This window comes from Mesoplodon bidens (assembly GCF_964165515.1).
Source record: "Mesoplodon bidens genome assembly, chromosome: 1".
NCBI lineage: Eukaryota > Metazoa > Chordata > Mammalia > Artiodactyla > Ziphiidae > Mesoplodon > Mesoplodon bidens.
Window position 1 is genome coordinate 34,028,998 of NC_138176.1, and position 26,476 is coordinate 34,055,473.

The 26,476-nt window shown below is 37.7% G+C and overlaps 1 protein-coding gene across 4 annotated transcripts in view; it reads left to right on the plus strand.

Annotated features, from left to right (window-relative positions):
- Window positions 1-26,476, plus strand: part of NOC3L (NOC3 like DNA replication regulator) — a 49,991-nt gene that overhangs the window by 997 nt on the left and 22,518 nt on the right. For all 4 annotated transcript variants that reach the window (XM_081236677.1, XM_081236680.1, XM_081236678.1 and 1 more), the window contains exons 2-17: window positions 136-343; window positions 3,246-3,378; window positions 4,131-4,288; window positions 4,873-4,926; window positions 7,374-7,504; window positions 10,496-10,657; window positions 11,417-11,510; window positions 15,673-15,848; window positions 16,257-16,385; window positions 20,469-20,600; window positions 22,213-22,293; window positions 22,625-22,725; window positions 25,238-25,310; window positions 25,397-25,460; window positions 25,542-25,613; window positions 25,972-26,153. In XM_081236677.1, coding sequence (XP_081092803.1) covers window positions 136-343; window positions 3,246-3,378; window positions 4,131-4,288; window positions 4,873-4,926; window positions 7,374-7,504; window positions 10,496-10,657; window positions 11,417-11,510; window positions 15,673-15,848; window positions 16,257-16,385; window positions 20,469-20,600; window positions 22,213-22,293; window positions 22,625-22,725; window positions 25,238-25,310; window positions 25,397-25,460; window positions 25,542-25,613; window positions 25,972-26,153 — 1,950 coding nt within the window. The remainder of the gene's footprint in view (window positions 1-135; window positions 344-3,245; window positions 3,379-4,130; window positions 4,289-4,872; window positions 4,927-7,373; window positions 7,505-10,495; window positions 10,658-11,416; window positions 11,511-15,672; window positions 15,849-16,256; window positions 16,386-20,468; window positions 20,601-22,212; window positions 22,294-22,624; window positions 22,726-25,237; window positions 25,311-25,396; window positions 25,461-25,541; window positions 25,614-25,971; window positions 26,154-26,476) is intronic.

A 26,476-nucleotide genomic window follows, 5' to 3' on the forward strand; every position in this document is an offset into this window, starting at 1 on the left:
CAAGACCCATGGCTGTGAGACATTAAAATTGTGGAATTGGTCTAATGAAATTTTATAATCAATTCTCTTTAACCTGATTTTAAAAATAATTTAAATTTCTGGGTATGCAGTGCTTCTTCTGTTGTTGTTTTCTAGAGAAGAAATAAAAAACAGGTCCCAAGCTTTCGGAAGTTGCTAAAAACTAGTAAAGTCAAACTTGAAAACAAGCTAAAAAACAAACAATTTAAACAACAAAGCACTATCAAGAAGTACCGAAAAGAACAGAGGAAACTAAGACAAGCTGTAAAAGATGCTGTGTCTAAGAAACCTATTCCATTGGAGGACCCAAAGGAAAAACGACCAGGTAATTGTGAAAACATTCATGTGTTCCAGTTTCCATTGATTTGTTTTAAAATGTTCTTCATGGAATAACTTTGCTTTCTAGTAATCACTCTTCTTGTTCTCAGGTCTTCCTAAGAGTAGGTAAGGATCGTAGTCCTGTATGCTTTATCACAGTTAGTATGAGAAAACATTTCAGTACAGTATTCATAGTGAGAAAGAGCTAGACTCTCAGTTTGTCTAGAAAGCAGATCTGAAGATACAATACATACTTGGGAAAACAGACTCAGAGTAGCAATGTAAATAATCGTTGGGCATGCCAGTGCTGCCACTTTTCCACTCACTGGCAGTTAGCTAAGGTAAGAACATTGCTTTTCTCTGGTGCATTCTTCACAGTGTTGCTAAGTTTCACTTAGTTTTCTAAACTTCTGGCTTTCTTTTCACTTGGAAACTTGGAGTGAAATTGAGCTGTAATTGTCAGGGTTTTTCTTTTGTAAACCTGTTCAAAAATTCCCAAGTACTCAAAAAACAGGTAAGGAATATGACCATTTTGAGTCAGACCAGGTTTACTCCAGGGTTACTCGTACTTTCAGGGAATTCATATTTGGCTATATCTGACTGTTTATTCTTCCCATGCCCATCTCATTTTCTTATCCTGACCTATTTAGTTTGATCCCTTGGCAACACGTTATTGTGATGTATAAAAGGTCATGGACTGGAAGTCAGGAAACTTGGATTTTTCTCTTAATTTTGTTGCTTACTAGCAGTGTGGCCTTAGTCCATCACTTAATCTCCAGGTACTTCATCTATTTAAAAAAAAATGCATTGGTTGAGTTAGATGTTTTTAAAGATCTATCTAAATTTCAGAAGAATTTTAAAAGCATGATGTGTTAGTAATTACATTTTAAAAATAGAAGCAAAAGATTTCTTCATTCTTATATGTTGAGCATCTAAATGAAGTCTCTCAGGCAGTTGGGTATAAGAGTATAATGTTCAAGTGAAAGATCTAGGTTAGAGAGAATAGTTTTTGGAATTATCAACATGTAGATGGTAATCAAAGCCTTAGGCTTGGGTAAAATCACCATGGAGACTGTGTAGCATGAAAATAAGAGAACCTAGAACAGAATATTAAGGAACCCCAGCATTTAAGAACTGGGTGGAGGAGCCTGTAATGTGGTTTGAGGAGGAGCCAGAGAATTAGGAAGAAAACTTGAATTGTACAGTGTCTTAGAAATCAAAAGAAGTGTGTTTCAAGAAAGAAGGAAACGCTTTATGTTCTAACATGAAATAGTCTATAAAATAAATTCTTATTTTAAAAAATAAGGTGAAAAGTAGTGTGTAGTAGAGCTTTCACCCACTTGAAATTATACGTTATCACCACATGTAAGATAGGCTTACACCAGTTGAATAAAAAGGAAAAAAATAGTATGTACTCATAGACTCATAAGTGAACTATCAGGAAGAATTAAAAAAAAAAAAAAAAAGAAAGAAAGAAAGAAATGGACTTTCCTTTGACCCAACAATCCCACTACTGGGAATTCATCCTATGATTATTTAAAAAAAATTTCCAAGAGTATATATGCCCAAGCATATTCATTGCAACACTGTTAATGATAGCAAAAAAAAAAGAGAAAGATCACCATCAAAAACTGAAAATAATCAAAATGTCTATCAACAAGGAATTGTAATAAATGATATAAATGTACACAATACCATACAGCTGTTAAGACTGAGGTAGAGGGGACTTCCGTGGTGATGCAACGGTTGGGACTCTGTGCTCCCAATGCAGGGGGCCTTGGTTCAGTCCTTGGCTGGGGAACTAGATCCCACATGCCACAACTAAGAGCCCACATGCCGCAACTAAAGGTCCCGCATGCGGCAATGAAAACCCCACATGTCACAGCTAAGACCTGGCGCAGCCAAATAAATAAATGAATGAATGAGGTAGAGCTATGTTCTAGCTATATGATCTACAAGATCTGTGCAGCAAATGATACAATTATCATCACTTCCTCCTTTATTTTTAGCAGCTGCATATTTTTGTCTTATATGTAAATTTAACCAGTTTAAAATGTATTTTAAATTTTGGCAAGATATTGGTGTGTTGTTTGCTGGAAGATGACCATCTTAAAATGGTAAGATGAAGAAATTAATAGATTGGAGATGTTGAAGATATAGGGGAGAGGGGGCTTCAATGGTACAACAAGGCAACAGAAGGCAAGAGTTCTTGGGATCCAGAGCACAGGAGGAGAGGTGTCTCTTCCAGTGTTATGGGATGGAAAAAGGAAAAGATGGATGCAGATGCTGTTGAATTCACCATGGGAAACTGAAGGAGTTTCTAGCTTATAGCTTTTCTCAGGGACATAGGAAGCTAGGTCCTCTGGTAATTATGAAGTGAGGTAGGTGATGGGGTTAGAAGTGTGATAAAAGTAGGAGATTTGAAAAGGTACTCTTGGGAAGAGAGAAGGTTGACCAGGGAAATAAACTAACTCATTTAGTTAGAGAGTGGTCAGAGAGTGGAGTCAGCACCAAGGTTTGGGATGTGGCCCTTGGAGGGGGTGGCTGAAGTGGAATGGAAGTGAAAGTCTTTGGAGATCAGACAGAACTAAGGGGCTAAGTCATTGATTGGTTCTCACATGCTCTGAAGGACATTGCAGAATGTGTGGACACATTTATTTTTTGGTTGTTACAGTGACCTAAGAATGCTCCTGGCATTTAGATTTCAGGGGCCAGAGATGCTGGCATTTTGCCTAGCCCAGGACACCCAAGTACAACAAAGAATTGTCCTGCCCAGCGTGTCAGTAGTGCTCCCATTTAGAAACACTGGGCTAAGGTGTTAGTAAAGCACATGCTTTTCCTATCATAGACACAAAATGCAGCGTTCTACATTTCTAATACTTGTTTCTGATTTTTTGTTGTTGGAACAGGTAAAAGGATTGAGAGGGAAGAGGAAGAAGAGGAGGAAGCCCTTCCTTTAGATATGATGGATGAAGATGACTTACAGTTAATGAAAGATTTAGGGCAAAGAGCATCTTTTCTAACGAGAGATCTTTCTTCTAGGTAATACTTCATTTAGATTATAGTCATTCGCATCCTTTCAGTACTAAAAACTTGGTTCTGAATTTTACTTAGGGGGTTAGTGCAAGATGCTGCTCATCTCTGAGCACTGTGTTTACAAAGAGTAAACCCTATTCAGTCTATTTCCTACATAAGGTTAGTTCATAGATAAAACAAGCTGATTTTATTTAGTGCGTATCTTTATTTCTTTTGAGTCTGAATAGTGCAGTGGAGTGAATGGGTGAGGTATGCTGGTTTCTGCTTGAGGCAGAGCAGTCCCGAGTTCCTTATGGCCGTGTTACACATGTCTCGGTCCTTGTTACCCTATTAGGTACCTATTACTCCCTTTTACAGAGAGGAAACGAATGCTTTCCCATTGTCACAAGTAGTGGATCTGAAATTTAAACTTAGATACTTCTAAGTCAAAAGTCCATGCTATGTTGTGACAGTTTTGGGGAAAGTAAAATGGCATGATGTCACCCTTGGCTCTGTGGAATATTCTTCAAAGAAAAATCTGCTGTAACTTTCACCTTTATTTTGCCTCTAAAGGGAAGACTAAGTGTAGCCATAGTTTGCATCTTTATGGTTGGCCATACAATTCATTTATTCATTTACTATACAAATGCCTGGTCTAGATGCTAATATCTATATGCCTATTAAAGGTTTGGTTAGTGGTTTATTTTTCTGTGCTTTTAAAATGATAGGTCTCTAGGTTCTTTTTTAAATACATTAAAACTCATTTTTTTTTCCTGCAGTGAGCCTGTTCACGCCAGGAAGCGGAAGCATGAGCGTGTTATAGATAAATATGAAAAAATACCAAGAACTCTGCAAACTGCACCAGAGAAGGAACTGATTCACTTACTTCCTATTAAAGATAAAAGTGGTATAATCCCACAGACCAGAGAGAAACCAGGTGATCAGCCCATGTATTAGTTAAAATTTTAGTTCCTTACTAATAATCACGTTCAAAATTTTTTCATTCAAAATTTGTTTTAACTTTTACCCATATTTACAAAAGGGGATAGCTACAGTTAGTCATAGAGCAAACTTGATGATTTTGGCCGGAAATACAGATGGTTATCTCAGGTGCCCATTGTACTATGAGTACAGCTGAAGCCACAAGGTTAAGGTGATTCTTTTCAGAGTATTTCATTCTGTTGTTTCTAAAGTTAGAGCATATTAGTCATCCTTTTTTAGCCTTTTTTTCCTTACATGTATTTTTTTGTGAAATAAAACACACACAAAAGTCTAGAAATCAAAGATGTGAAGTTTTGTGGTTTATCACCAAAACTACACCCATAAAACTACCATCCGGGCAAGAAGGAAGTACTGCCAGCACCCAGAAACTTCCCTATACTCCCCTAAATCACTAATTGCTCCCTCCTGAGAAAAGTAACTATTTTCCTGAGTTTTATGGTAATCACTTCCCTGGTTTTCCTTGTGGTTTTACCACTTATGCATATTATCATATTTTTAATATACATATTTTCCATATAGTTATAGACAGTAACCAAGATGAAGAGGATCAAGAAGAGATGGAACCTGAAGAAGGTAATGGGATGCATCTTTCTAGTTACTAAATTGTTAATTGAGAATTACATTCTTTTACTTAATAGTGAATTAATTTTACATAAAATCTGGAATGTGCATTTTGGAGTACTGGTCATTTCAAGCTCATTTCGAACATTTCCCCACATTTTGAAAGTCTTACCTTGTGTAATTTGAGTCTTTTAAAATAAATAAATAAATAAATAAATTTATTTATTTTTGGCTGCGTTGGGTCTTTGTTGCTGCACACGGGTTTTCTCTAGTTGTGGCGAGTGGGGGCTACTCTTCATTGTGGTGCGTGGGCTTCTCATTGCAGGGGCTTCTCGTTGTGGAGCATGGGCTCTAGGCGCACAGGCTTCAGTAGTTGTGGCATGTGGGCTCAGTAGTTGTGGCTCACGGACTCTAGAGTGCAGACTCAGTAGTTGTGGCGCATGGACTTAGTTGCTCCGCGGCATGTGGGATCTTCCCGGACTACGGACTAGGGCTCGAACACGTGTCCCCTGCTTTGGCAGGTGGATTCTCAACCACTGCACCACCAGGGAAGCCCTGTAATTTGATTCTTTGTTGCTTTTATTATGGAAAATTTTATTCAGTTATGTTTGTGATGTCTAGGTATGCATGAAGAATCTTATAAATTGTTACTATTTTGAATTCTTTTTAATTGTAAATGAAAGACCTGCCTACAAATAACTGTTCACTTTTTAGCTTAAATTGTAAAAACGATTCTGTGGTACAAAATTATTTTGGTTCTTTCTTAGAGCAATTATACTGTATGTATGTCTGCTTTACATAACTAAATGTGGGTTCTAATAGCTAGAACAGTTCTAATCAAAGTTAAACTGAAAGAACGTATTTTGTTTATTTATTAAAATAAATTTATTGGGCTTCCCTGGTGGCGCAGTGGTTGAGAGTCCACCTGCCGATGCAGGGGACACGGGTTCGTGCCCCGGTCTGGGAGGATCCCGCATGCCGCGGAGCGGCTGGGCCCGTGGGCCATGGCTGCTGGGCCTGCGTGTCTGGAGCCTGTGCTCCACAACGGGAGAGGCCACGGCAGTGACAGGCCCGCGTACCGCAAAATAAATAAATAAATAAATAAATAATAAAAATAAAAAAATAAATTTATTTATTTTATTTATTTATTTTTGGCTGTGTTGGGTCTTCATTGCTGTATGTGGGCTTTCTCTAGTTGTGGCGAGCGGGGGCTACTCTTCATTGCGGTGCACGGGCTTCTCACTGCGGTGGTATCTCATGTTGTAGAGCACGGGCTCTAGGCATGCGGGCTTCAGTAGTTGTGGCTCTCAGGCTCTAAAGCCCAGGCTCAGTAGTTGTGGCATACGGGCTTAGTTGCTCCATAGCATGTGGGATCGTCCCAGACCAGGCCTCAACCCCGTGTCCCCTGCATTGGCAGGCGGATTCTTAACCACTGCGCCACCAGGGAAGCCCTGAACATATTTTATTGTTTGAAACTATATTGGTTTGGAATTTGTGATTGAACAAGCCGGTTAAATTTTACTTTCTCTTAGCAAACCATATTAGTGTAAATGAGATTACAGGTCAACTGTTAACTGTTTTTAGGCCTCCTTCATCAGCTCATTACAGATTATGCTTGTGTGTTTATTAAATCTAATTCCCTGTGAATTTCTTTAGGTGGATGTATTTTGTGTAGCTCAAAGGACTGTATAGAGTTGAAAATAAAGGAGCATGTACTTTTTAAAAAACTAAATGAGATTGCTCTTTCCCTTAATTAGTATGAATTATTGTGGGTTTATTAGCACAGTAGTTAAAAATGTGAACTCTTAAGTCAGACTGCCTGGGTTTGAATCCCCATTTCTGCCAGGGATATGAGCTGAGGCAAGTTACTTTCTCTTTGCCTCAGTGTATCTACAGAATTGGGCTAATGATAGTACTTGCCTCATGTGATTGTTGAGAGGGTGATATGTAGTAATCTTGGCCCATGGCAAGTGCTTGATAAAAGTTAGCTATCATGATTATTTGTTTTTTATAAATTTATTTATTTTATTTATTATTTTTGGCTGTGTTGGGTCTTCGTTGCTGCGCATGGGCTTTCTCTAGTTGCAGGGAGTGGGACCTACTCTTTGTTGCGGTGCACGGGCTTCTCATTGCGGTGGCTTGTCTTGTTGCGGAGCACAGGCTCGAGGCACGCGGGCTCCGTAGTTGCAGCCCACAGGCTCAGTAGTTGTGACTCATGGGCTGTAGAGCACAGGCTCAGTAGTTGTGGTGCATGGACTTAGTTGCTCTGCAGCACGTGGGATCTTCCTGGATCAGGGCTCGAACCCGTGTCCCCTGCATTGGCAGGCGGGTTCTTAACCGCTGCACCACCAGGGAAGTCCCAATTATTTGTTACTACAAGAAAATTATTTTATTAATTGAGGTTCTTGGATACTTGTAAATAAAGACATGTTTAAGAGGGGAAACCTAATCTGTTTCAGAGATCATTGAAGAACCCATTAAAGAGCTGACATTAGAAGAACATTTAATTGAGAGGAAGAAGAAACTACAGGAGAAGAAAATGAGTATCGCAGCCTTGGCATCTGCCATATTATCAGATCCAGAAAGTAATGTAAGTATAATTAATTTTCTTAGGCTCTTCATATTATATGGTGTAACAGTCTAATCTTTTAATATTCTTTTGTTAGCTATATGCACACACAGAAAGAAAGAGCATTAACAAAATGTAGTAACTGAGTTAGAATAAGAGTACACAGGACCTTAGCCTAATCCAAATCTGTAGTCTTAGAAAAGTTACTTAAACATTCTGAGTCTTACTTTCTTCATCTCTAAATGAAGATATTGGACTTAATGTTGTAACTCTAGAAGTGGTTAAGTGTAAAAATTAACAGTACTAGGGAGGAGGAACCAACTTGCAAGTTGCTTGACTGATTATTCAATAGAGTTATTAAGGAAGGTGCTACACAAAAGCCAATGAGATTAGTTCAGGAATAATTGTAAGTGGAAAAAAAATTTTTTTAATTTATTTACTTATTTATTTATTTTTGGCTGCATTGGGTCTTCGTTGCTGTGCGTGGGCTTTCTCTAGCTGCAGCAAGTGGGGACTACTCTTCATTGCGGTGTGCAGGCTTCTCATTACGGTGGCTTCTCTGGTTGCGGAGCACGGGCTCTAGGCACGCGGGCTTCAGTAGTTGTGGCACGTGGGCTCAGTACCTCCGTGGCATGTGGGATCTTCCCAGACCAGGGCTTGAACCCATGTCCCCTGCATTGGCAGGCAGATTCTTAACCACTGCGTCACCAGGGAAGTCTGGAAAAAGTCTATCTGTTTTAAATAAAGTAGACTGAAGAGTTATAATGAATTATCAGTGAGCCATGAACATGGGGGTAAAGGTGGTGATAGTTACAACATGTGGGCTCAAGAAACCTGAGGTTCAGTCTTGGGTCTTTTTTTTTTTTTTTTTTGGCGGTATACGGGACTCTCACTGTTGTGGCCTCTCCTGTTATGGAGCACAGGCTCCGGACGTGCAGGCTAAGCGGCCATGGCTCACAGGCCTAGCCGCTCCACGGCATGTGGGATCTTCCTGGACCGGGGCACGAACCCGTGTCCCCTGCATTGGCAGGCGGACTCTCAACCACTGTGCCACCAGGGAAGCCCCTTGGCTCTTTTAAGTCCTATCTGTTAGACTTTGGGAAAGTCATTTTACCCAAGCTCATTTTCTTCATCTCTAAAAAGAGGATGGTACTTTCTGTTTTTTGGCTGCGCTACGCAGCATGTGGGATCTTAGTTCCCTGACCAGGGATCGAACCTGTGCCCCTGCAGTGCAAGTATGGAGTCTTAACCACTGGACTGCCAGGGAAATCCAGATGGTACCTATTTTAAAACTGTTGTGAGGATTAAATGATAAAATATACATGAAGTCATTTAAGGGGTCCTATTCTTTTTATCTTGGTGTCCCCAGCATCCTACTGTGATGAGTATTTGTTTATTGAATGATAAAATAGATTATTTACATTTATAGAAAAAAAATTCATATGGATATGCTTTGCTGTAGTACTTATCCTTTTCTAATAAAGTGAGGGGAAAGGTCTGGAGCAGAATTGGGGAGGGGAATTTGGAATATTTCTCACCAGTATGATCTCATATAATCAGTATAAAACCATAGAGACCAGAGCTCTTGATCTCATTTTACAGTTGAAAAATTAAGGCTTACATATTCAAGTTGTTTCATATTTTAACAGCTACTAGATTGGAACCCATGTCTTCTAACTCTGGATCCTCATCCTCATTTCATACAGGTTAGGGTTGCAAACAGGTGGTGGCGTATTTGTCCTCTCACCAGTACATGGCAAACATTTTTGACCAACCAGCGCATTCTCAAGAGCGCAGAGCGCTCCAGCAGGCAGTGGTGGTCCATCCAGTCCAGCACATGTGTTGAAGTCAGTGTTTCACTTCTTCATCACATAATACAAATGATCTTTATATGATCTTGTTGAAACTAAATATGGATACATTATATTAAATTCCTGATTAGTTCATGTATAGGTGATTCATATACTTGATTGATGTATGTAACATTTTAGTATATTTCAAAAAGTGTTTTTAGGGAAATAGGACACACATGTTTTAGGAAAACCCAGTGCCATTTGCAGCAACATGGATGGACCTAGAGATGATCAGACTAAGTGAAGTAAGTCAGACAGAGAAAGACAAATATATGACATCACTTATGTGTGGAATCTAAAAAAATGATACAAATGACCTTATTTTAAAAATAGAAGTAGACTCAGTCATAGAAAACAAACTTATGGTTACCAAAGGGGAAAGGGGCGGGGGAGAGATAAATTAGGAATTTGGAATTAACAGATATAGATTACTGTGTATAAAGTACATAAACAACAAGGACCTGTATAGCACAGGGAACTATGTCAGTATCTTGTAATAACCTATAATGAAAAAGAATCTGAAAAAGAATATATGTTTATATATATATATATATATATATATATATAAAACTGAATCACTTTGCTGTACACCTGAAACATTGTAAATCAACTATACTTCAATTAAAAAAAAGTAGCATCGGGCTTCCCTGGTGGCGCAGTGGTTGAGAGTCTGCCTGCCGATGCAGGGGACACGGGTTCGTGCTCCGGTCCAGGAGGATCCCACATGCCGCGGAGCGGCTAGGCTAGGCCTGTGAGCCATGGCTGCTGAGCCTGCGTGTCTGGAGCCTGTTGCTCCGCAACGGGAGAGGCCACAACAGTGAGAGGCCCGCGTACCGCAAAAAAAAAAAAAAAAAAAAAAGTAGCATCATAAATAAAAAGAAAACCTAATAAAAAAAGAATTTCTAAAAATAGGTAGATTAATAAATTTATACTTTTTAAAGTATATTTTTTCAACTGCTTATTTAATAAAAATATGATGAACTTATAGCTTTAGTGATATATCTTTTGTAAATGTGAGCAGTGTCTGTAGTTGTGTGTGGCTGTACTAGACTGTGAGCCATTGTGTGAATTCCACTTACTGTGCCAGATGTGAGGCTGTTGTCTTTTGTTTATAATTGTCTTGCCACTTCTCTAGCCATATAAGTTATTTCTTTAACAGATAAAAAAATTGAAAGAATTACGTTCCATGCTGATGGAACAGGATCCTGACGTGGCTGTTACTGTTCGAAAGCTGGTGATAGTTTCTCTGATGGAGTTATTTAAAGACATTACTCCTTCTTATAAAATACGACCCCTAACAGAGGCAGAAAAATCTACCAAGGTAATGCTGGATATAATTTTTTTTAACATCTTTATTGGAGTATAATTGCTTTACAATGTTGTGTTAGTTTCTGCTGTATAACAGAATGAATCAGCTATATGCATACATATATCCCTATATCTCCTCCCTTTTGTGTCTTCCTCCCACCCTCCCTATCCCACCCCTCTAGGTGGTCACAAAGCACCAAGCTGACCTCCCTGTGCTGTGCAGCTGCTTCCCACTAGCTATCTGTTTTACATTTGGTCGTGTGTATATGTCAGTGCTACTCTCTCACTTCATCCCAGCTTACCCTTCCCCCTCCCTGTGTCCTCAAGTCCATTCTCTACATCTGCGTCTTTATTCCTGTCCTGCCCCTAGGTTCATGAGAACCATTTTTTTTTTTAGATTCCATATATATGTGTTAGCATACGGTATTTGTTTTTCTCTTTCTGACTTACTTCACTCTGTATGACAGACTCTGGGTCCATCCACCTCACTACAAATAACTCAATTTTGTTTCTTTTTATGGCTGAATAGTATTCCATTGTATATATGTGCCACATCTTCTTTATCCATTCATCTGTTGATGGACACTTAGGTTGCTTCCATGTCCTGCCTATTGTAAATAGTAATGCTGGATATAATTACTACACAAAATAAGCTGAAAATTTTGCATAGCTAGAGATGAGAGAAATAGTGGGGACACTCATATTTTGTGCTAATTTAAAAATGGATTTCAGTATTTTGATTTAAGAAAATCATCTTTTTTGGTCTTTTTAGATCCGCAAAGAAACCCAAAAGTTAAGAGAATTTGAAGAAGGCCTGGTTAGCCAATATAAATTTTACTTGGAAAATCTGGAGCAAATGGTTAAAGGTATATTAAAAATATCTTAAAAGTATGTAACACACTTAGCTTTGATCAAGAATGTGAATTCTATATTCTGTCCTGTGTGTTGAGAGTCATATAGTGTATGGTCAGGAGCAGAGTCTATAGAGTCAGACTTCCTGGGTTCAAATTCTGGTTCACCTGTTAATACCAATGTGGTGGGCAAAGGACTTAATCTCTCTGTGCCTCAGTTTTTCCTGTCTATAAAATGGAATAAGGATAGTACTTTTCCTCATAGGATTGTTGTGAGTAGTGAATTAATTTATAGATATAAAGTAGAATTATAGTGCCTATACTAGGCACTGTGCTTTATCAGCTATCAGTATTATTATTGTTGCTGCAGTTCTTTACCTAGTAAGTAGTTGTATGTTTCATGAATGGCTGGAATTTATTCTTTTTTTTTTTGAGGTTTTTTTTTTTTCTACATCTTTATTGGAGTATAATTGCTTTACAGTGTTGTGTTAGTTTCTGCTGTATAATAAAGTGAATCATCTTTATGCATACGTATACCCCCATATCCCCTCCCTCTTGTGTCTCCCTCCCACTCTCCTTAATCCCACCCCTCTAGGTGGTCACAAAGGACCGAGCTGATCTCCCTGTGCCATGCAGCTGCTTCCCACTAGCTGTCTATTTTGCATTTAGTAGATGAACTTAGGGGCAGGACAGGAATAAAGACACAGACATAGAGAATGGACTTGAGGACAGGGGGAGGGGGAAAGGTAGGCTGGGACGAAGTGAGAGAGTAGCACTGACATATATATTCTACTGGTTTTTATTTGAAGGGGGTAGTCAGGGGAGAGAGATGATGTGAACTGGTTGTAGTGAGTGCCTTGAAAATGGACTTAACATTATCGGGATGATAAACTCTTCTATCAAACCCTGTTCTCTTTCTCTTCATTCAGAAGAGGAAGAACATGGGAGACATTCAGGCATGAATGGGGAAGAGATTTCATTGCCAAGGCGAGGTGCTTTCACCTGACTCACTTGGGCTCCTTTACTCAGTGCTGGGTCTAAGCATCACCTAGCTGCTAGCTCAGCTGCAGCAGAGCTATTTAATCTGTCAGCCCAGTAACGACATGGAGGTGGGGTGGGTGGCATGGGCATTGCTTCTGTGCTCTGGCATCCCAACTGGAACCTACATACTAGCATTTATTTATTTACCTATTGATCTACCTGTCTGTCTATTATAATGTCTTCAAGATTCATCCTTGCTGTAGCATGTGTTAATATTATCTTCCCTTTTTAAGGCTGAATAATATCCCATTGTATGTGTACACTACATTTTGTGTATCCATTCACCCATCCATTATAAAGTCTTGTCAGTTTTAAGTAAATAGAAGGTATCATTCTTACTTATGGTGAATACAGTCTGAGGAAAAATCATGTATATGAGAAACAAGTTTAAAACAAAGGCACTAGGGAATTCCCTGGCTGTCCAGTGGTTAGGACTCCACGCTTCCACTGCAGGGGACACGGGTTCTATCCCTGGTTGGGGAACTAAGATCCCGCATGCTGCGCAGCACAGCCAAAAAGCAAAATAAATAATAAAATAAAATAAAATGAAGCAAAGGTGCTGTCTTCTATACTGTCTTTCACATCTCTGGTTGTGTATGATGTAGGAGGAGGTCTTGAACCTACTCTAGAAAAAAAAAATCAGCGTATTTTCATATTCTCATATTCAAGATACTGTGTTACAGTAACAATATGTAGAAGTTTCTAGAAAAGAGGTACTGTGAATCATCAATTATTTTGAAGGAGAAATTAAACTTTTTTTGGACCTCCTAGCTAAAGATACCACAGTGAGCATCAGCAAGAAGCCAGGGGAAATGATGCTTATGGAAAGCCAAGATTCTTGTAATTGTGGTTAGTCAGAGGGTGGATGATGGTAGGCAAATTTAATGGTAACATCTGTACTTGAGTCTAAGTGTAGACAAGGATGTGGTAGGTATATTTAATGGTAACATCTGTACTTGTGTCTAAGTGTAGACAAGGGTGATGGTAGGCAAATTTTAACGGTAACATCTGTACTTGTGTCTAAGTGTAGAGAAGGATCATGGTAGGCAAATTTAATGGTAACATCTGTACTTGAGTCTAAGTGTAGACAAGGATGGTGGTAGGTATATTTAATGGTAACATCTGTACTTGAGTCTAAGTGTAGACAAGGATGTGGTAGGCAGATTTAATGGTAACATCTGTACTTGTGTCTAAGTGTAGACAAGGATGTGGTAGGTATATTTAATGGTAACATCTGTACTTGAGTCTAAGTGTAGACAAGGATGTGGTAGGTATATTTAATGGTAACATCTGTACTTGAGTCTAAGTGTAGACAAGGATGGTGGTAGGCAGATTTAATGGTAACATCTGTACTTGTGTCTAAGTGTAGACAAGGATGTGGTAGGTATATTTAATGGTAACATCTGTACTTGTGTCTAAGTGTAGACAAGGATGTGGTAGGTATATTTAATGGTAACATCTGTACTTGAGTCTAAGTGTAGACAAGGATGGTGGTAGGCAGATTTAATGGTAACATCTGTACTTGAGTCTAAGTGTAGACAAGGATGTGGTAGGTATATTTAATGGTAACATCTGTACTTGTGTCTAAGTGTAGACAAGGGTGATGGTAGGCAAATTTTAATGGTAACGTCTGTACTTGTGTCTAGGTGTAGACAAGGATGGTGGTAGGCAAATTTTAATGGTAACATCTGTACTTGAGTCTAAGTGTAGACAAGGATCATGGTAGGCAAATTTAATGGTCACATCTGTACTTGTGTCTAAGTGTAGACAAGGATGTGGTAGGCAGATTTATTGGTAACATCTGTACTTGAGTCTAAGTGTAGACAAGGATGGTGGTAGGCAAATTTTAATGGTAACATCTGTACTTGTGTCTAAGTGTAGACAAGGATGGTGGTAGGCAAATTTTAATGGTAACATCTGTACTTGTGTCTTAAGTGTAGAGAAGGATCATGGTGGGCAAATTTAATGGTAACATCTGTACTTGTGTCTAAGTGTAGACAAGGATGTGGTAGGTATATTTAATGGTAACATCTGTACTTGAGTCTAAGTGTAGACAAGGATGTGGTAGGTATATTTAATGGTAGCATCTGTACTTGAGTCTAAGTGTAGACAAGGATGTGGTAGGCAGATTTAATGGTAACATCTGTACTTGAGTCTAAGTGTAGACAAGGATGGTGGTAGGTATATTTAATGGTAACATCTGTACTTGAGTCTAAGTGTAGACAAGGATGTGGTAGGTATATTTAATGGTAACATCTGTACTTGAGTCTAAGTGTAGACAAGGATGGTGGTAGGCAAATTTAATGGTAACATCTGTACTTGAGTCTAAGTGTAGACAAGGATGGTGGTAGGCAGATTTAATGGTAACATCTGTACTTGAGTCTAAGTGTAGACAAGGATGTGGTAGGTATATTTAATGGTAACATCTGTACTTGAGTCTAAGTGTAGACAAGGATGGTGGTAGGTATATTTAATGGTAACATCTGTACTTGAGTCTAAGTGTAGACAAGGATGTGGTAGGTATATATAATGGTAACATCTGTACTTGAGTCTAAGTGTAGACAAGGATGGTGGTAGGCAAATTTAATGGTAACATCTATACTTGTGTCTAAGTGTAGACAAGGATGGTGGTAGGCAGATTTACTGGTAACATCTGTACTTGTGTCTGAGTGTAGACAGGGATGTGGTAGGTATATTTAATGGTAACATCTGTACTTGAGTCTAAGTGTAGACAAGGATGGTGGTAGGCAGATTTAATGGTAACATCTGTACTTGAGTCTAAGTGTAGACAAGGATGTGGTAGGCAGATTTAATGGTAACATCTGTACTTGAGTCTAAGTGTAGACAAGGATGTGGTAGGCAGATTTAATGGTAACATCTGTACTTGAGTCTAAGTGTAGACAAGGATGGTGGTAGGCAGATTTAATGGTAACATCTGTACTTGAGTCTAAGTGTAGACAAGGATGGTGGTAGGCAGATTTACTGGTAACATCTGTACTTGTGTCTGAGTGTAGCCAGCTCATACTTAAGAAGTCACATGGTATTTTGATTTTTCATATTACTGCTTATTACTGTAAAACAAACTAACTGAAATTTTAGCCAATGAATAAAGTAACTACAGTTATCTCTTGATTAGACTGGAAGCAAAGGAAGCTGAAGAAAAGTAATGTGGTTTCCTTAAAGGCCTACAAGGGACTGGCAGCGGTGGCTGTGAAGAGCCTGTGTGAGCTGCTGGTGGCCCTGCCTCATTTCAACTTTCACAACAACATCATTGTACTGATTGTTCCTCTCATGAATGACATGTCAAAATCGGTGGGTTGCTTTTGTTGCTGTTGTCCTTAACAGAAAATCATAGACGATGGGATTATTTTTTTCTCTCTCTCAAAATTCTTTTGGCGCTATTATTTATTGCTAAAATGGGGTCCTTTGTTAAATACTGTCTCTTCAAGAAAATTGCTTGAACATAAGCTTGGTTAAGTGGTTCTGAATAGGAGGTGGTTTCGCCCTCCTCTTCAGGCTGTGTCTGCACACATTTTGATTGTCACGACTATGGTGATGGAGGATTGTTGCTGCTGGCTTCTGGTGGATAAAGGTCAGGGAGGCTTCTAAACATCCTCCAATGCACAGGACAGGGCCCTACAGCAACGAATTATCTGGCCCCAAATGTTAGTATTGCTGAGGCTGAGAAACACTGGTTTAGTGTAACATTTTATTTTTCAGATATCTGAAATGTGTTGTGAAGCAGTAAAGAAACTCTTTAAACAAGATAAATTAGGCCAAGCATCACTGGGTGTAATTAAAGTGATTTCTGGTTTTGTGAAAGGCAGAAATTATGAAGTTAGGCCAGAGGTAAGCCTTTTTTTTTCTCACTTTGTATTGTGTTTGTTTTTAAATTACAAAGTTAATTTTCAGTTGTTATGAGGAATTTATTTTTTATAGATGTGTAAAGTATAAAGTGAAAGTGCTCCCCAGAAGTAGCCAGTCTTAGCAGTTCGGCGTGTATCCTTCTAGATGTTTTTCTATGCAGATAGAGACATACTTTGTATTTTAAAATAAAAAAATGGGTTTATACTTTGGAAACTATTCTGGAGCTGTTTTCATTTAATGTATTGTGGACTAATGTATAGGGCTATCCCATTCTTTTTAACGTCTGCTTTAGTATTCCATTATGTGAATAATATATAGTCCATACTTGATGGATGGCTGAGTTGTTTCTAGATTTTTGCTGTTACAGTCAGCATAGAGAAGAATGTTTTGGCCACGTTATTTTTTCACACTTATGTGAGATTCTGTGAGTTAAATTTCTAAAGTGTGGTTACTGGATCCAACAGTATACACATTTGAATATTTGAGAGCTAATGCCAAATTGTCCTCCAAAAACATTTGATCACTTGTGTTCCCGCTAGTGATAGGAGTGTCATTTCCCCACAACCTACCCAGTGTTGAATATTTTTACTCTTTAATCTTTGTTAGTCTGGTAGGTAAAAAATTACATAAATTAATGTATATTATTTTGTTTACACATTTTTATTAGTGAGGTTTTACTTCCTTTAATACATTTATTAGTCATTTGAATTTTTTGCCTGTTTGTATTGTTTACCAGTTTTTCTCCTCCGGTATTTGACTTTCTTAAAGACATGTAATAATTTTTTTTTTTTTTTTTGCAATGCACGGGCCTCTTACTGTTGTGGCCTCTCCCGTTGCGGAGCACAGGCTCCGGACGCGCAGGCCCAGTGGCCATGGCTCATGGGCCCAGCCGCTGCGTGGCATGTGGGATCTTCCTGGACCGGGGCACGAACCCGTGTCCCCTGCATCGGCAGGTGGACTCTCAACCGCTGTGCCACCAGGGAAGCCCAACTTGTAATAATTTTTAAAATGTGCATATATTTGAATAAATATGAGCCATGTACTAGGCAGTGTTCTAGGTCCTGGGGATAAAGTAGTGAACAAAAGAAACAAAAGCTCTGTGTGTCTTTTGAGCTTAAGTTACATAGTAAGGATATTAAGTCTCTGTTATATAAGTTGCAAATATTTATTTGTTGCTCTGTCCTTTAATTTTGTGTTGTTGTCTTTTTGCTTTATAGAAGTTTTGCATTTTAATTGCTTATTTTACAGAATTGATTTTTTTATATTCAAGAATATCAAGTATCTTGCCATTTTCTTTTATGTTCTTAAGTGAAGTGATAGGTTTCTTCATTTGGGTCTTAGATATTTTCATTAATTTTTAGTATATATATAGTTTTGATTGTTAAGCTGATTTTTTTTTTTTTACTGTTTTATTTCCTAATTTTGAAGTCTTCTTCCTTTGCCGTCAAATTCTTTTCATCCCTTATAGCTGATAACTTTAGTTGAACTGCTAAAATTACAAATACTGGGCTTAAGTATTACTCAGAATTTTAGAGTAATCAGGGAATAAAGCTTGAACATGAAATTGGCTATAGGGAAACACTTTCATTTTAATGATGCTAGAATATAAACTGCTTTCTTTACTTTCTTGGTATTTGTTTGTTTGCTTGGTATATATATACTTTGTATAGTAATGTGATTTTTTTAAGGTGTACAATGTGATGATTTAATGTGTGTATACACTGTGAAATAATTACTGCAATCAAGTTAATTAACACATCCATCACCTCTCATAGTTACCTTTTTTTTGTGGTGAGAATACTTAAGATCTACTCTCTTAGCAAATTTCAGGTCTACGATACAGTATTATTACCCAGAACTTACTCACCTTATAACTGAAAGTTCGTATCCTTTGACCAGGATTTCCTCATTTCCTCCATCCCCTGGCAAGCGCCATTCTACTCTCTGGTTCTGTGGGTGTGACTTTTTGAGATCATACAGTATTGAGTCTGTGTCTGGCTCATTTCACCTGTCCTGTCCTGCAGGTTCATCCATGTTATCAAAGATGACAGGACCCTCTTTTTAAGGCTGAATAACATTCCATTGTATGTATATCTCACATTTGCTTTATTCCAGCAGGCACGTAGATTGGTTCCATATCTTGGCTTTTGTGAACAGTGCTGCAGTGAACATGGGTGTGCAGATACCTCTTTGAGATACTGATTTCATTTCCTTTGGATATATACCCAGAAGGGGGATTGCTGGATCATATGATAATTGTATTTTTAATTTTTTAGGAGCCTCCATACTGTTCCATAATGGCTGTGTCAATTTACATTCCCACCAACAGTGTACAAGGGTCCCCTCTTCTCCACAACCTCACTAACACTTGTTATTTCTTGTCTTTTTCATAGTAGCCATTCTAATAGGTGTGAGGTGGTATCTCACTGTGGTTATGGTTTGCATATCCATGATGATTAGTGCTGTTCAGCATCTTTTCATTTACCTGTTGGTCATTTGTTGTTTGTCTTCTTTGGAAAAAATGTGTTTTTAGGTCCTTTGTTCCTTTTCAAATCAGGTTATTTGTTTTTTGCTGTGAGTTGTTTGAGTTCCTTAGTATTTTGGATATTACCCCTTATCAGATACATGATTTGCAGATATTTTCTGCCATTCCGTAGGTTGCCTTTGCATCTTGTCGATGGTTTCCTTTGCGTGTGGAAGGTTTTTAGTTTAATGTAGTCTCACTTGTTTGTTTTTGCTTTTGGTGTCATATCTAGAAAATTAATGCTCAGACCAATGTCAAGGAGCTTTGTCTCTATGTTTTCTCTTCTAGGAGTTTTATGGTGTCAGGTCTTATATTTAAGTCTTTAATCCATTTTGAATTAATGTTTGTGACTGGTAAGATAAAGGTCCAGTTTCATTCTTCTGTATGTGGATATCCAATTTTCCTAACACCATTTATTGAAGAGACTGTTCTTTCCCTATTGTGTATTCTTGGTTCCCTTACCAAAGATTAGTTGACCATGTGCCACATTCTTTGATTTGGAGTTATTTTTCATTTGTGGGTGATATTTTATGAGCACATAGAATACCTACAAAATACTCAAATCTTTCTGAGACCTAGAGTGACTTCAGGTTCAGTGTTTATGTTTTTAGTTCTTCCTTGTTTTCATTACATGATTTAAATGAAGTTCTCAGCTTTTTTCCAAATGTACATATTGGAACCTCAAAAGAATACAAACCTGTAGTTCTTTTTTTCTCCAAGAATGCTGCTGTGACTGCAGGTCAGTAGAGTGGTTTCTTCCCCAGAAAACGTAGGATTTAAAACCCCTTTTGTCTTTGTGTTTGGATGGTTGCTGTAGCACACAGTACATCAGTTTCTAAATTAGTTTCTGAACTTTTTTGAATGGCTTAAGGCAATAGTACATGTGGTCCCTGGACCAGCATCATCTGGTGATTAGAAATACAAATTCTGGGGCCCCACTGCAGACCTGCTGAATCAGAAGCTCTGGGGATGGGGTCTAGCTTTTTGTGCTTTAACAAGCCCTTCAGGTGATTGTGATGTTTGCTAAAGTTGGAGACCCATTGGCCTGAAGAAAAATAAGTTGTCTTAATAACACTAGTCTTCGTGTTATTTTTTTTCGTTGGGAAAAAAAGATTAGAACTGTTAACTGCAAAACTGAATCTGGTTTGGGAATTTAAAGCTGGTTTAGAAATGTCTAATAAATATCGTCTTCTCCCATACTGGCCCAAACCTTTTTCTGACCTTTCTACTCTTTGTAATCCTATCTACCAGTGCCAGGTAGTGTTCTCTCTTCCTTGTTCTTATTCCACTGCAAAGTAATATTATGTGTATTTAGCCAAATACTAGTGTCCTTTCGTAGACAAAATTTACCGAATACGTTTAACAAAAAGATAATAGAACTTTGTGTAAAATGTGATAAAAGATGTTTCAAAGTTTTTTGTTTTTTGGGGGGTTTTTTTGGCATGAAGGAAGGAATAACACTGTTGAATGCTTATTCTGTTTAAAGTATTTGAGGGCAATATAAATATTAAGCTGTGTATTTGTGTTTTCTTCAATACCAGATGTTAAAAACATTCTTGTGCTTAAGGATCAAAGAAGTAGAAGTGAAAAAAGATACAGAGGATATTAATAAACAAAAAAAGTTCATGACTTTCAAGGAAAAGAGAAAAACTCTATCAAGAATGCAGAGAAAGGTTTGATTGATTTCCTTTTTTGTTTTAATTGATTTTAGATTAAAATCATAATATAGGCACAGGGAAAAATCATAGTTAAGTTATAAATATTTTAAAATCTGATATTTAGAGAATTTTATTTTCCCCAGTTATTGCAAAGAAATGTTTTATTAAATCAACTTAAACAGACAGTTCATTAGCAAAGAGAGCAGTAGATGAAAAGGTTTTCTTGCCATGCTAGCTTTTTTTTTTTTTTTTTTTTTGGCCACACCGCACCCCTCGGCATGTGGGATCTTAGTTCCCCGACCAGGGATCTAACCTGCGCTCCTTGTGTTGGAAGCACGGAGTCTTAACCACTGGACCACCAGGGAAGTCCCCATGCTGGCTTTTGAGATCCTCTTAGATTCATCGCGATAACACAGATTCCTTCCTTAACAGAAAGGATGCATTCATGTGAAGTTGGCAACAAAGTAGGTTTTAGTCAAATCTCCTTTCTCTGTTGGTTTGTATTTGAAAACTAGGTTGAAATTCCAGACTTTTGTTTATTTACTATGAGACTTTGGAAACATTTTTTTAATATTCTGAGAAATGGAGCTAATAATAGCACCTACCTTGCAGGGTGATTGTGCAGTTTAAATATAATGACATAGGAAAAGCACTTAGAGTGTGCAGCGCTGGGCACACTTTATACACATTAGTTACGACCACCACCATTATTATGATCACTTCTCAAAACATTTCTAAACAGTTTATTAGGGTTATCAAGTGGGTTATAAAAACAAAGGAAAAAATAATTTCTAGGGAGATCCATCTTTGAATGTGTCTAATAAATTTTGAAAATAAGACAGGAATATCAAAATAGACTTAATGATTGTTAACAAATGAAGGTAAATGTTTAAATTATTTATACCATACTATCCTAATATAAGTTGGATGTGCCTGTTAGGAACAGCATGTATGTGGCTACAGTGGGGAAACAAAGACCCAATAAGCAGCTCTTTAACAACTTCGTGTGAGGGAAGGAAACGCCATTCCTCAGTCAGTCCCCAGTGTCTCAGGCAGCTTAGCAACCATTGTTTGCTGCTCTAACAGCATAAGGGAGTGGAAAAAAATTGGTTTTCTGTTGAATTTCTGTATGTATAGTATCTGGTTTTATGCATTGTATGTAAATGAGTTTGGGAAGCATTGTTGATGACTGGTTTCCACATTATAGATGATTTAACATAATTATTTCTCAGCATGTCCTTCCTTCCTTTCTTTTTTTTCTCTGAAAAAATTTAAATTACAGAAAACTACAGAGAGTAGTATAATATATCCCATGTATTTACCATTCTGATTGAGCAAATATTAATATACTTCAGTTTCTTTCTTGAAAAGAAAGAAACCATTGGTTATAGAGTTGGAGTCCCTTTGTCCCTTCTCCAGTCCCATTCTTTTCCCTTCCTCCTAGGAGGCAGCCACTGTCATAATTTAGTTTATGGATGCTTCTTATCCATTTTTTCTATTTTTGCTTCTATTTGTAGACGGTCTGTGGTATTATTGTGTGTGTTTCATAATATTGACATAATGCCTCTCTGAAGCTAGCTTTTTCATTCAGTGGTATACTCTTTTTTTTTTTTTAATCTATTTTCAGTGGAAGAAAGCAGAAGAGAAACTAGAGAGAGAGCTTCGGGAGGCAGAAGCTTCGGAGAGTACTGAGAAAAAACTTAAACTGGTAGGCAGTTTTACGTTTTCTCATGCTTTTAAAGTGTTTTGTTAAATGATTTCAACTAGAGATTTATTGCTTCAACTTGTGGTTGTATGACTTTGGTTTATTTCACGAGGCTTAGACACATGGTGTGTAAGAAATGATAATGTGATCGATGATGCTAGTTTTAGGAAATCACAGGATGTGTAACTTCATTCTGCTTTGCTGAAGCTCTTAAGATTGAATAGTGGGGAGTGACGGGAAAGCACAGAAAAGGCTGAGTTTTGAAAGCTGTAGTTGTGGTAACTCGGGAGAAAGTACACTAGGTTATACGGAAGTCATTTTGTCTGTTCTGCAGCACACGGAGACTCTGAATATCGTGTTTGTGACCTACTTCAGAATATTGAAGAAGGCCCAGAGGTCACCTCTCCTGCCAGCAGTTCTGGAAGGTCTTGCCAAGTAAGGGCTGTGTAGGTTGAAGCATTTTAGATTCTTTCTAAATAAATAAGACCGAGGTAACCATGAATTTTAAACAGGGTTCACTAATTGATGACCCGGTATCCTTCTTAGTTCTCATTCCTTTTTTATTTGTCACCAGCTTTTTCTTGAACCTGTTCATAACACTGCACTTTTTTGGTTTTCTCATCTCAAACCTTTTATTTTAAAAATCTCCTTCGCCAACTCTTTCCTCCTGCTTATTACTCAGTTCTCGCCGTCCCTAGGGTTCATCCCTCAGTTCTGCCTTCCTTCTGTTCTGTAGTCAGTTTTTAGTCTTGCATAATCTGTTCCTCTTAAGATAGGTCTTTTTGTATGCTGTAAACACTAATGAACCTACTGGGGGATGTGAGCCAGAATAATGGTTGTCAGGATAGTTTTCTACAATTATTTGAGGTATTGTCCTGTAGAACAGTGCTATCCAATAGAAACATAGTGTGAACTACATATGAAATTTAAAATTTTCTGTTAACCACATTGAAAAGGAAAAAGAAACAGATGAAATTAATTTAAATATATTTTGTTGAACTCATTTTATCTAAAATATTATTCTGACATACATTAATGTCAAAACATTAATGAGATTAAACATTAGTGAGATATTTGGCATGGCTTTTTTCATAATGCATCTTCTAAAAGTGGTATATGTTTTACATTATAGCGCATCATCTTAGTTTGGACTAGCCACATTTCAGATCCCTAAAGGCCAGTGGCTACGTTGGACAGCACAGCTTTAGAAATAGGACTAATGTCTGGAAGATAGAGAAAAGGCAAATTTGGTTCCATGTAGAAGAAATTACTTTCTAATGACTGTAGCTATTTGGTGATGAGATGCTTTGCCTTATAAGATAGTGTGGTCCTTGTCCTTGAAAGAGAGGTTGGTCAGAGGTTCAAAGAGAAGGGATTATTCTTACCTTAGGTAGGACCTGTTGTTTGTTTTTTTCAATGACCAATTATTTTTTCTTTTTTGTTTTTGTGTGTTGGGTCTTCGTTGCTGCTCATATGAGCTTTCTATAGTTGTGGCGAGTGGGGACTACTCTTTGTTGCAGTGCGCGGGCTTCTCATTGTGGTGGCTTCTCTTGTTGCAGAACATGGGCTCTAGGCACATGGGCTTCAGTAGTTGTGGCGCATGGGCTCAGTAGTTGTGGCTCACTGGCTCTAGAGCACAGGCTCAGTAGTTGTGGCGCATGGGCTTAGTTGCTTCTTGGCATGTGGGATCTTCCTGGACCAGGGATCAAACCTGTGTCCCCTGCATTGGCATGCGGATTCTCAACCACTGCGCCACCAGGGAAGTCCCAATGACCAATTTGTTTATTTAAACAAATTTTTAATAATACATGCTCATTTAAAAAATTCAAATAATGCAATTAAGAATTAAAAGATCACAAGTTCCCTTCCTTCCTATATCAGTATGTAAATCTGCCCACCTGCCTTCTTTCATACAAATTGAATCTTTCACACAAATGTATACTGTTCTGTAACTTCCTTTTTTTTTTTTTTGGATAAACAGTTATTCTGGGTATCCTTCCATGTTAGCACATATAGACCCACTTTTTTTTTTTTAAGTTCATAATACTCCATGTCATGGATATTTAATACTTTATTTGGTCAGTCCCCAGTGCTACACTGGAAATATCTTCAGTGTACTTGTGTGCACATATTGCTAGGTCAAAGAGTATGATCATTTAAAATTTTGATAAATATTGCCATATTACTTCCCAAAAAGGTTGTACCAATACACAGGGAATATATGACCTCTGAGGTCCTTCCTTATTCTAAGATTTACAGTGTCAAAGGCTCTTGCACTAATATTGAAGAGATATCCTGACTTTAACTACTTTGGTGCCTGATATTTTATAGTGTACAGAGTCCTCTGACATTTAGTAGCTCACATGATTCTTTCTCTTTAACTCTATTGAGTGATCTCAGTTATTTTTAGAAATAGAAGGCCAGGACAGTCAGCTCTTACCTAGGATTATATAGGTAATTAATTGCTGAGCCTGAACTAGACACTAGCTCCAAGATTTTTTCTTTTCTTTTTAAAGCTTTCATAGGGTCCATTTTCTAATTAATAGCAAAATCTTTCCTCCTTTCCTTCTTCCTGCCCCATTTTCCTAGAAGCTGTAACTGCTGACTCCTTTGTGACTTAGAACATTGTTGGACACCTGGTCAACTTGACTCAGAGAACTTGTTTGCTCTTAGCAACTTCTTTCTCTGGGTAGGAGTATTTTTGAAATATATTTAGTTTGTTTAGTGCCTCATATATTCCTGCTGAGTATAATGTCCAGTCGTGGATGAATTGTCCAAGAGGCCAGTCTGAATTAATGAAAAGTATCGATAATCACCATCATCTCCATCATAGCTAACATTTTGAAATAAGTAATATTGAAAATATGGTTTTAAAGTCAGGTTTAATTTTTAACTGCTTTATATCTATTTTTAGGTTACCTTTTAACTAAGTTTTGTTTGCTTCTAGGTTTGCTCACCTTATAAATGTGGAGTTTTTTGATGATTTATTAGTAGTTCTACATTCTCTCATTGAGTCTGGTGTAAGTAACTCTACTAATGAATTACTTTTTAAGATATGAATTGTAATTATTCTTAATACCCTTTTTTTTTTCCTCTTCGTTTTAAGGACCTAAGCTATCAAGAAAGTCTTCACTGTGTCCAGACTGCTTTTCATGTTCTTTCTGGGCAAGGTAAGATACTTTCTTGATTAAGTTTTGTTTACTTTGCCTTTGGAGGCTTTAACGTACCTAATTTTTGTTCTCATTTCAAAGGTGATGTTCTGAATATTGATCCAATGAAATTCTATACACATCTTTACAAAACACTGTTCAAGTTACATGCAGGTATGTATGTTTAGATAATGTGTCTTTAATAAATCTTTATCTTCTAAGAATATTTTGTGACTGGAATTATAGTCAATGAAAATTGAGAAATAGGAGCAGGTATATAAAATGCTGGCCTGCCAGTGCTGCACATCTGTATTTAACCTTAAGTGAGACTTGGAGTGAGAGCACTTTTGGAATTGACTGGAGATGCAGTGCAGCTCTCATTATTGTGTGAGCAGTCTGGCACTGCTTCATCGGTGAGGGAAATGATGTGGGACAGGTGCGACAGGCTCCTCTTGGATTTTTCCAAAGTTCAGTGAAGTGCGTAATGAAAAAGTAATGAGAACAGCCCCAAAAGGTATATCTGCTGTTTTAGGTGCTACGAATGAAGGTGTTGAGATCGTCCTCCAGTGCCTTGACGTCATGCTGACTAAGCGCAGAAAGCAAGTTTCTCAGCAGCGGGCCCTTGCCTTCATCAAGCGCCTTTGTACCCTTGCTCTTCATGTGCTTCCAAATTCAAGCATTGGCATTTTAGCAACTAACAGAATATTAATGCATGTAAGTAGTGATGCAAACGAATAGAGCTAAGTTCTTACAGTGCAACAATGGTGTTTTGTTTGATGCATGTTTTTTTCCCCCATTTACATTATTATTTTAATTATAAAAGTAATTCACACTTGTAACAAGATAAGGTGATAAAAGAAGTATATAAAATTACAAAAGGAAAGCATTCCACCCCTACTGACACTCTCCATTTTTACGATTTGGTGGGTATCCTTCCAGAAGTCTTAAAAAAATTCATTTATAAATGTGTACACTAAACACACACAAACAACAAAACTTTTTTCTTTTTTAATGGAGAGGGGATTATGATATACAGT